The sequence below is a fragment of the Strongylocentrotus purpuratus genome, unplaced genomic scaffold (genome assembly GCF_000002235.5).
Source record: "Strongylocentrotus purpuratus isolate Spur 01 unplaced genomic scaffold, Spur_5.0 spur5_scaffold_13, whole genome shotgun sequence".
NCBI lineage: Eukaryota > Metazoa > Echinodermata > Echinoidea > Camarodonta > Strongylocentrotidae > Strongylocentrotus > Strongylocentrotus purpuratus.
Genome location: NW_022145598.1, coordinates 31,598,227 through 31,609,831, shown reverse-complemented (window position 1 = coordinate 31,609,831; position 11,605 = coordinate 31,598,227). Strand labels below are relative to the sequence as shown.

General features: G+C 36.0%; 1 protein-coding gene across 1 annotated transcript; it reads left to right on the top strand.

Moving 5' to 3' along the window:
• The first annotated feature begins 19 nt into the window (after positions 1 to 19).
• Positions 20 to 10,540, top strand: LOC586283 (eukaryotic translation initiation factor 2 subunit 1). Its single transcript, XM_030983370.1, has 8 exons — positions 20 to 137; positions 2,573 to 2,870; positions 4,565 to 4,644; positions 5,338 to 5,489; positions 5,988 to 6,094; positions 7,143 to 7,240; positions 7,824 to 7,967; positions 9,126 to 10,540. Exons 2-8 carry the CDS (start codon positions 2,633 to 2,635, stop codon positions 9,246 to 9,248), a joined length of 942 nt encoding a protein of 313 aa, XP_030839230.1. The 5' UTR covers positions 20 to 137; positions 2,573 to 2,632; the 3' UTR covers positions 9,249 to 10,540.
• The last annotated feature ends 1,065 nt before the right edge of the window (positions 10,541 to 11,605 follow it).

Genomic DNA, 11,605 nt, shown 5'->3' with positions numbered 1-11,605 from the left:
GGCGCTGTTAAATTAGTTCAGATATTGCATCAGGAACGAGAACAAATAGGAACACACGTGTTACAGAAATCGGCTTAATATTTCATATTTGTCGTCAAATTGAAGCGCTGAACAATTCCCATTTGATTCCATAAGATGTAAGTATAGTTATTGGATTCATTAAATATTGTAATTGTTCTTTATGAATACCAATTTTGCTACTCAAACATGGGCGTATGGAAACCGAACCCAAATTGTAAATTACAGTCCCATCTGCTACTATTGGCGTGGTATTAACTATGAAAAAGAATGGTCGAGTATTTGAGAGTGTTGATTTCATGTTTGTTGAATTAAAGTCTGTCAAGAATCGTATCATAAACCTAACTTAAGTTGCAGTTGTCTATCTTATGTGTGCAAACAATATTTTTACTAATTGGAAATGGAAAATGGCTTTTCTAATTCAGTAATTGTCGTTCAAGTAGGGTGTCTGATTGCGCACCCGATGTTGTGTGCTAAAATTCTTCCCATAGAGATTGCACGCATCCCTATGCAGTCTACGTGCATTGCGCGACCGTGCAAAACAAAGACAATTTTTTTTTTTCAATTCGAGATTCAAACCTTTATCTGTTATGATCCTGAAGGTGATACTCAATAAATGAGGTGTCATATGAAAGAGCAGGTGAATTCCAATATTTCCAAACTCAAAGCCGACAAAGGGGGGTCATCTTGAAATTCTAAAAATATCTTGGTCAAAACAGCAATTTAAACATTGTGTCCTGGCTAACTTTGAAGTTTGCCACTTTTGAGATATGACGCCCCGATCGATAAGTAGTCCCAGTCCTAAGGAATAATTCTATGCACTTATATTTTCGCTAGCCCCCAGGGATCACGAAAGATTACAGTTTAAAAATAACCTTCCCTCTGTTTGGAGGATCAGCTGATAAGGGGGCGTGCGCTCCGCTCAGACCAAACCATGGTTACATCGCGTAAGTTCATCTCCACGTACGAACGAAACCCGAAATTCAATTACACATTTTAGTGAATGAAAGTATGGCTAGCCATTCGGGCAATAGAACCCGGAAGTGAATACACGTTATAGTCGATGCACGTTGTCTCCGCAATATTGCCATTGACTATAATGTGTATTCAGTTCCTCGTTTTTTTGCGCAAACGGTTAGCCATACTAGTCAATGGCAGATATCGCGGAGACAGCGTGGCTCAAGGTGCAGGTTGCGCATGACATGCGTACGCTATCCATACGCTTGCATATCGCGCGATACAGCTGTTTGGCTAAATTTAGCAAAACAACATCACTCTGCGTGGATGTCTTTTTCGTCGATTCTGACCAAAATGATATGAATATACCAGCGTATTGGAGGGGATGTATCTTTTGATAGAAATATCGGTGAGACTTCAAATTTCAAATGTATTATTCTGATTAAATTTTGTATTCAAATATCAAACAAAAATGGTGAAAAACGATCCCAAATTGAAAATTGAAAAATCGTTCAGACACCCTATTAGCTTCGCAATCGCATTGACATCGTTGAAGTTTTAGAATGTGCTTGTGATAGACTAGCAAAGATGAAGCATGGAAGAATCGGAATTTGCACTTGATAAACGCAAAATTCTATCAAGATATTAACTAACTCCAGGAAGCTCCAACACCGGCGCAGAAGGCGTCGGAGCTTCGGGTCCGTGCATCAAAAAACATTCTAACAGCAGGTTGGGTGACATTATCTCAAAATGTGCAAAGGGAGTAATTACAATTTTGACTTACTAGGTTGCTCGACTCCTCTGGGCATCTAGCCGGCAACTTGAAATTATAATTTGAAGACGTCTTCGATGGGAAAAAGGGGGTGATTCTTCCATGTTGTTTCGTCAATTCAACCGGCGAAGAAAAAGTACGCACTAAGTACGCATGCGCGGTAGTGCATACTTTCTCTTAGCCGGTTGAATCGACGAAACAACATGGAAGAATCGTTGGGATAGGACGAAGAATCACCCCCTTTTTCCCATCGAAGACTTCTTCAAATTATAATTTCAAGTTGCCGGCTAGATGCCCAGAGGAGTCGAGCAACCTAGTAAGTCAAAATTGTAATAACTCCCTTTGCATATTTTGAGATGATGTCACCCAACCCGCTGTTAGAATGTTTTTTGATGCACGAACCCGAAGATCTGCGTCGGAGCTTCTCGGAGTTAGATATTAACGTGATATGCTGGATACTCCATGGGATGCAGGAATTAAGCACGCTGTTGTCACAATAAATCTTGTCTTTAATTAAGTAACTTAATTACATTTTCTGAATTACGTACATGAACGTTGTCATATTCTGATTATTTGTGTGTATTTTTTCACGATGTCATGAAATCTTTGCAATCTTTGCAATCTTTTGAAGATAATTGTGTTAAAAGTTGGAAATGACTGGTGAACTGTCCATTCATACTTTTTGTTTATTATGTTCTAGAGATTAAAAAAACTAAAATTAAAATAAACAAATCAGACCTGAAACAAAAACAGACAAAGAAACAAAATAGATTAGGCCTTTTATTCATATTTTCTTATTTATTACTGTGATTTTGTTTCCTCCAGATTAAGCTCTACAATTTCCTGCAGATCAGTCTTAGAGCAGTGTAAAAATAAGAAGCAGTCATGCCGATTTCGTGTCGATTCTACGAGCAGCACTTCCCAGAGGTGGAAGATGTGGTGATGGTGAAGGTCCGTTCCATTGCGGAGATGGGGGCGTACGTCCACCTCCTAGAGTACAATAAGATTGAGGGTATGATCCTGCTCAGTGAGCTGTCGAGAAGGCGTATCAGATCCATCAACAAACTCATCAGAGTGGACAGGGATGAGTGTGTCGTTGTCATCAGGGTGGATAAAGATAAAGGTGAGTTTTCTCTTCTCATATAATGCTGTTTAGGTACTGCAGCTTAGCAAAATGAAGTAGCCTGGGGGCAGTTTCTGGAAACCGTTGTAAGTCTAACATGTTAGACATCCTATTGAAATGTGTGTTATAGAATTAACAAGCGTTTCTATGGGATGTCCACAAACTTAGACTCATGACGGTTTAAAAAAATAACACTACAAGACGTGTCCGGAATGCAATTTGTATTATTGTTGAAATCATGATTTTATGACACACAGATAGAACTATATTGTTATTATATATAAGTGGTAGTATACCATGTCGATAAAGAGTTAATATTGGGTAAACTGCCATTCAGATAGATTATTTTTCACATTACCTTCTGTCCAAGAAGTTAATGCATGTCAAGGTTGAATTTTTGATAATCCAATATTTTTATGCCTCCGCCACCGAAGGTGGTGCCGGAGGCATCATGTTTTCGGGTTGTCCGTCCGTACGTCCGTACGTCCGTCCGTACGTCCGTCCGTACGTCCGTCCGTCCGTCCGTACGTCCGTCCGTCCGTCCCGTTTGACCGTTATCACAATATCTCAAGAACCATTTAAGATTTAAACTTAAGAATCGGGAATAGTATTTATCACCATAGGAAGACGATCTGATTAGATTTTGGAGTACGTAGGTCAAAGGTCACAGGTCACAGAGGTCAACTTATGAAATTCCTTGTATTGAGTTTGTTAGCGCGATATCTCAAGAACCATTTGAGATTTAAACTTCAAACTTAAGGATAGTATGTATCACCATAGGAAGACGATATGATTAGATTTTGGAGCACGTATGTCAAAGGTCAAGGGTCACAGAGGTCAACTTATGAAATTCCATACATTGAGATTGTTATCATGATATCTCAAGAACCACTGGAGATGTAAAAACTTCAAACTTAAGGATAGTATGTATCACCATAGGAAGACGATCTGATTAGATTTTGGAGCACGTAGGTCAAAGGTCAAGGGTCATAGAGGTCAACTTATGAAATTCCATACATTGAGATTGTTATCATGATATCTCAAGAACCACTGGAGATGTAAAAACTTCAAACTTAAGGATAGTATGTATCACCATAGGAACACGATCTGATTAGATTTTGGAGCAGGTAGGTCAAAGGTCAAGGGTCACAGAGGTCAACTTATGAAATTCCATACATTGAGATTGTTATCATAATATCTCAAGAACCACTGGAGATTTAAACTTCAAACTTAATGATAGTGTGTATCACCATAGGAAGACGATCTGATTAGATTTTGGAGCACGTAGGTCAAAGGTCAAGGGTCACAGAGGTCAACTTATGAAATTCCATACATTGAGATCGTTATTGCGATATCTCAAGAACCACTGGAGAATTTTCACTTCAAACTTAATGATAGTATGTATCACCATATCATAATATCTCAAGAACCACTGGAGATTTAAACTTCAAACTTAATGATAGTGTGTATCACCATAGGAAGACAATCTGATTAGATTTTGGAGCACGTAGGTCAAAGGTCAAGGGTCACAGAGGTCAACTTATGAAATTCCATACATTGAGATTGTTATCATGATATCTCAAGAACCACTGGAGATTTAAACTCCAAACTTGTTTAAATTGCTCTATGGCGGAGGCATCATTTTCGACTGCGCGCAGTCAAAATTCCATCTAGTTCAATCTGTTTTATGACAGGTTACATTGATTTATCCAAGAGGAGAGTGTCAGCTGAGGAGATCAAAAAGTGTGAGGAGAAATATGCAAAGGCCAAAGCAGTAAGTCTAGTGTTCATTATATTCACTTAGCATGTTGCTAAGAGCTAGCAAGGAGGCCACTTTGGAAATATTTAGAGATAAAAAGAAATTTAGTTATCCAATATCCAATATGTAAAACAGATTTATTTCTGTACCTGTATAAATATGTATGAATAAATAAATAAATAAATAAATTTAGTTCTGGTATTGAAAAAGAAAATTTGAATAGAGTCTTGTTGGTTTAGTGTCTGTAAAGTGTTATACATGTATCAAAAGATCTATGTACCAAATATTTTGTAGTTTGTAAACATTTCGGAGAAGAACTAAAAAATCAAGACGATCTTTTAATGCTGTCTACTTGAACCTCCAGCCCTCCCTACATGCCCCTTTGACGCTTCTTTGTACAAATATCGTGATTGCTTTCTTCTTGTTATAAAAGACAATATAGAATTGCATTTTTTATGAACTTGTACCCCTCTCTACTGTTACCTGCATATCATTTTGATATGCATGTTGGGGTTGAGAAAATGAAAGTAATATGTCACGATGGCAACTTTAATTCTATTCAGCATATAAATTGAAACAAAATTGATGAATATGAACAAGTCTCATTGAAAGTAATGGCTTTTGAAGTGAGCCATTGTGAGCCCTTCCATATCCTTTACTTTCATGTATTCAGCTCTTTAAGGATTAGCCTGTTTTGATTCCTTGTAGGTAAATAGTATCCTTAGACACGTGGGGGAGATCCTAGGCTACAGCAGCAACTCACAACTGGAAGAACTCTATCAACAGACAGCGTGGCACTTCGACCAGAAATACAAATCTGTTGGCTACGGAGCATATGAAGCCTTCAAGACGTGTGTAAAGTAAGTTTAAAGGGAACGTTGTCTTCTGGTTAAGGTGAAAAAAAGTTGGTGAGCTTTCTGAATCATTTTACGTCAGTTTGGAAGAACATCAGAGTAGAAATGTCCCTTGAAAACAGTTGCTGTCAAATGCCATCATATATGACAAGAAATGGCTGGTCTTTTGTTCAAGCTGTGGCTTTGCACATGAATGTATGTCAGAAATATTCTTTGGAGAAACATTCATCTACATTTGACACTCTTGATCCAGGTGTAATTTGGATGTTCTCTTTAAGTGGAAGAGGACTGTGCACTAATAATGGTTGCCAGAGCTAACAGGGTTATTATTTTCAAAGCACTATGGAAACAACTTGAGACTTTGGGTCACAGTGTGTTATGCGATAAATCTCTGGAATATTATTACTCATTGACGAGGGGAAATAAGTGTAATTATTTCTTAAGTCACTGGCTTTGGTATTACTTGTTGCCTAATTTGTTGTTTTTAATTTTTTTTTAATCTAGTGAGCCAGAGCTGCTAGCTGAATGCAATCTAGATGAGGAGACGCACAAAGTATTGTTGGAGAATATTGAAAGGAAACTCACACCCCAAGCAGTCAAGATCAGAGCAGGTATGGCATAAGAACTATTAGATTATTTTAAATCTCTTTTTTTAGATATATTGTAATTATTACTAATAGTAATAATAATAATAATAATGATTACATTTATAGAGCCTTTATACAGGCGTTTCTAAGCGCACAGGTGGTACAGTCCAACTCAGTATAATTATTCAACATGTTCAATACCTTAAAAGCAGCAAAATAAAATAAAATATTACTAATACAATACAATACAATTAAGTTGAATGGTATTAGCTAATTGTATGCGCCTCCAGTATACTATAACTGATTTAAAAAGGTGGGTTTTGAGAAGGGTTTTGAATGATTCAATGGATGAAGTAATGATGAAGCAATGATGAAGTACTTGTATTGAAATACTTATTCAAGTACATATACCTTTGTTTCTATTTCTTTTAATCTTAAGCACAGATCCTTCCCTGAATGTGTAGTAGTTCACAGTATTTCATTTGTAAATATTATTTACTGTCACTTGAACAAACTGGCTTTCCTTTCTTTGTGTTGCTTTTTAAAACCTTACTACAAGCTAAATACTTGCCTCTATTTCTTTTACCTCGTTCATTGTAAAAGTCCTGAGGAATTTATACATGGGAAGATCAATTGATTGGACTTGCATCTGTAATATGTTCCAACGTTTTTAGTTTTGCTTTAACAAGGTTTTTATACAACAATTTTGTTTTCTTCCTTTGGTTATGTGGAGTTTGTTATTATGAAGTTCTGCTGTACAACTTACTGCATTTTTTACTGTATTATAGGGAGACTACATGTTTGTATGTGCTAAGGCTGTGCAGTGTGCATAACCGTGTAATGAGGTACTCGAGTACACTCCCAGGTTTACAGGTGATTACTTGAATACTCGGACGCCATGTGAACGTGCAAAAAAAAAAATTTAAAAAAATGGCGGCCGATATTCGAGTACGAGAAATCGTACTCGAGTAGTTGTCAACAGTGCGAGTACTAGAGTATTCGAGTACTCGTCGCAGTCTTGGTATGTGCTTTGCTTCTTATTACTTTCTGTTATAACGCTTTTCCCTTACAGACATTGAGGTTGCATGTTATGGCTATGATGGTATCGATGCAGTAAAGGATGCCCTCACGAAAGGCTTGGATATGTCATCAGAAGAGATGCCTATCAAGGTATGAATTACATTTTGATTGTTTTTCGATGTTGCCAGTTGGCTCCAAACAGACAACATATACATCCCAACCTTTAAAGGTTCTTTGTCCCATTTGCAGGCCAAAAAAAATATGAATAGGTTAAATTGCAACGGCATTTGAAGATAAAACTTTCTTCAAAACAAAAGGGCTTGAAAATGTCTTTTTTTGGCAAAATAACGACCTTAGGTTTTCGAATCAAATTTAGGGATTGCAGTCCTTTTATCAAATAGTCTGATTTTCAGACACATGTTACGAATGGTTGTACGTTTTGTGCCGCACAAAGACTCAATCAGTTCAATTTTGGCCATTACAAGAAATGGGATATTGATATAGGCGAATGCTCATGTACACTTTACAGCTCTTTTTATGTATGTTATTCCAAAGAAAAAAAGAAGTCAGTCAGTCACTCAATAGTGTATGATAGTGTAGTCTAGAAAGTAAACAGATTTCCTTGCATAATTTGAATACTAGGACACTGCTAACGTTTAAATTTCAGAAATAGGACAAGCACTTTATAAATAGAAGTGTATTTTGATTTCTTTGTCTTCCCGTCCCTCCACAGATCAACCTGATTGCCCCGCCCCAGTACGTGGTGACCACCCAGACGTTAGAGAGAGTTGAAGGTGTGGAGAAGCTCAAGGAAGCCATCGAAGCAATCAAAGAGAGCATTTTAAAGAGCGCTGGAGTCTTCAAGGTCATGATGGCGGTAAGTTTCCTCAGATAGGATGTATAGAGTAGGGCTCCAGCTGTTCGAAATCATGAAATACAGTTAAATCTGCTTTAGTGACCACCTGTCTACAAAGACCACCTGTTTACAGAGACCACAATTTTTGTTTCCCTTGAAAATGGTTTCTAATTGAAACATGTTCTAAAGGAACCTGTCTACAAAGACCACTTTTTGTGTTTCTCTTGGGCAGCTGCTATAGACAGGTTTGACTGTACCCGGAAAATAAGTTGCATTCTTTTCCAGTCAGGAAAAATACAGGGAATTTAAGAAAACTTCCTGAAATCAGATAAAAATCAGGGAATTTCACCAGCTCCCAAAGAAAGAAAAAGGTCTCTCAAATTTTCTTAAATCTTGAGTTCAAACTGTATTCACGGAATGATGACATTCCATACTGGAAGTGCTTGAAACAATGATCCTGGCAATTTGAAACTCTACCATAGAGAAAATCAGGGACTGTTCTTTTCACGATATGCTTGAAAAGGGTTAAATCAATAAAAGAAAGCATCATGAAATGCGGTGGAGTCTTCAAGATCATGGTGGCGGTAAGTAGGACTCCCAGCTGTATTGGATGTAGAGAGAATTGAGGGTTTATTCTGAGGGGCATACAAATTGGGCTCACTAAATTTTAGACTTTGTTATTTCTTTTCTTTTTTTTTCCTTAACCCTTTTCCATTTTTGTTTAAAGTGCTTGTCATGAATCAATATACACGTACCTGAATAGTTCAACTTCTTTGGCTGCGATTCCTTTTGATTTCAAATGTCCTTTTAAGCTTAGTGTATCATATTATGAATATGTTTTTAATGTTTTTAACATGTATATTTTTTAATTTGTAGTTTTATGTTTTACTTGTATCACTAATAGATACATTTTATTTATACATTTTAAGAAACCCACCTCAAACTCAATTTATGATTATATATGATGGATTGTTTTGCTCAAATATTCAGTAACAATGACTATTGTTTTAAAGAAACATGAAAAGATATATTTCAAATTATAGACATAGTATTTTCATCAAACTGTCTCATTTTCCTATTTCTATGAAATATACATATTAGCATTTCTAAAAATAGTCATCATGATTTGAAAAATCAAACTCTATCCTTCTTTCTTCCTCTTTCTTATTTGAACCACAGCCTAAGGTTGTCACCGACACAGAGGAACAAGAGCTTGCCAGACATCTGGAGAACCTAGAGAAAGCAAACGCAGAGGTTGATGGAGACGACGATGGGGAAGAAATTGGAAACGAGGAAGACTAATTAGCGATTAAATCTAATTAGCAAATTACAATTAAACCTCATTTATTTATAACGTGAGCTTTAATAGGTGAGAGCTATAAAGTCATTAAGTCCATTAAAAAATTAATCTGAATGAAGGGCCAGTTACTACTTGACGATGAGGGTCGTGATAACAACTTTAAAAATAAAAATTGTTCCCTAATTGCTTCCCTCTTGTTAATTGGGAAAATGAACTGAAAATCATTCTCTTCAAACCTCAATTATTTGTGCTAACGAGCGTCCCCCTATCGTCTCAGTGGGATCGCTTGGCGAGCACCGCGACAGACCTCTATGATATTATGTTTTAGACAATATTATTCCTCCTTCCATGTGACATCAGTTCAGAAGAGGTCATGTGTGCAGTATACTTTATGCTTGTTTGATTTGATAGAGCCACAATTATTTCATTGTTAGACTGCCCAGTGCCCACTTTTATAATTATTGTTATTATTGAATTATATGTTTCATATGTATGCATATAGTTTAATGTTATTGTGATCCTTCATGTTTGATCAAGCCCTTCTCGCTCTTGAGTTGTGATATACATGTACCCGGTATCTGAATGTTTTAGATAATGCATAAATGTCAAGAGTACATTCCTCAGAACTGACTTAATGACCCTTCTGTATAGATATTAGAAAATAAAACAAAACAGAGAGTACATGTACTTCCTAGTGAATTATTCTGGTTGAGGATTTGTTTCATTAATACTGGCTCACTACTCTTTTGTTTCGATTAGGGTTATTTTTCAATTTTATTTACTCTTTGAGTGTATTTCAGCTAGCCCTGTCCAATTTCAATGGCTGTTCTAATGAGGAATGTTGTCCAAGTTTGATCCTATTTGTCTTCTAATTTTATTTTATTTTTTCTTAGAGATTTCCTGTAAAATTGCATTCCATAATCGAATGTATTTTGGGGGGAATTCTGTTATTTTGCATACTAGGTGAAAGTTAGACATCGAGGTATTTCAGTCCAAGTAGAATGAAACTATTTGAACTGATAAGTCTTTATAAAACAATACAAAACAAAAACCATCTAATGTGAAAAAGATTGTATGTTGGTAATGTCAATTTCCATCTGTATGTAATGTATGCAAATAAAATTCAAACATTTCAACCAGATTTTGATTTAGACTCTTCAGTTTCATATTCATAAGAAGTACATGTACACATGCCTGTGTAATTATGTAAAAATGTGAAAGTACAACAATGTATTGTAACAAGATTCAAAATAAAGAAGACACTTGTGCAGTGTCAACTTATTTGTACAGACAATAGATTGGATGAGGTGTGGTTTCTTTCTTCTATGAATTGGAATGAGTACATTCTATTTTTATTCTGCTTGTGCAATATTCAGGTAATATTAATTTCCATCATTACCATCATCATTTCAATCATGATGATGATTATGATCATCATCAACATTACCATCACCATCAACATTGCCCTCATTTTTCATCATCACAATCATCATTTTATCATCATTTTATCATCATGATCTTCACCATCTTAGCCATAATCCTCCTCTTCCTCATCACCACCATTAGGCCTAAAAGAAAAAAAATGTTGTATTGCCCTTTGCGACCGACCCAAAAATCTTGAAATCTATGGTTGGCTTTTAAATTATTTTTTAAACCATTTTTTAGAGAAAAAAAAATTAAAACATTCAAAACTGAGAAATGCCCAGAGAGGGAGAAAAAAAGGGGAAAAAAGAAGATTTTCGACTGACCAGCCCATGTTTTGGCACCTAAAGGGCAATACAACATTTTGTTTGTAGGCCATACCATCACCACCATCATCATCATCTTCTTATCTACTGCACAACAACCATCACCCATTAACGCCATGTGCTGGATCACTCTCCCACTACAATTCTGCATCTTTCATGCATCATCATCAAAGAAAGTAGACAAATCTTACCTCAAAAATAATTTTAAAGTAATTTTTATTTTGCATGATATTATACTGGAGAGCTGCTCTTTCTTGTTTAGATAAACAATTTATGGGTGCAATAATCTTCACGTACAGAGTTAGTATATCGGAGGAAATAATAAAATTACAAAAAGTTGCATAAGGGATAACAAATAAAGGAACAAATAGATTAAAAAATACAACCGCACAAATTAAAAAAAATAAAAGATAAGAAAATAGAAAGAGACCTGTAAGAAATGGTATAAAAACTAACGTAATATAAAAAAATTGAGCCAGTCATATTGAGCAGTGAGCAGGATTTCTACCTATCTCTGTGTAATATCATCTTTTAGCAATCTTTATAGGTGTAATTATGATCAACTTTTTTTAGAGTACCCCCCCCCCTTCCCCCTCATACTAACAAATAAA

Excerpts from the sequence above, each read along its gene's own strand:
- LOC586283 (XM_030983370.1), top strand. The coding sequence starts at position 2,633 with ATGCCGATTTCGTGTCGATTCTACGAGCAGCACTTCCCAGAGGTGGAA. Across the intron at positions 6,095-7,142 it reads AGCAGTCAAGATCAGAGCAG|ACATTGAGGTTGCATGTTAT; the intron begins GTATGGCATAAG and ends TTTCCCTTACAG. Across the intron at positions 7,241-7,823 it reads CAGAAGAGATGCCTATCAAG|ATCAACCTGATTGCCCCGCC; the intron begins GTATGAATTACA and ends GTCCCTCCACAG.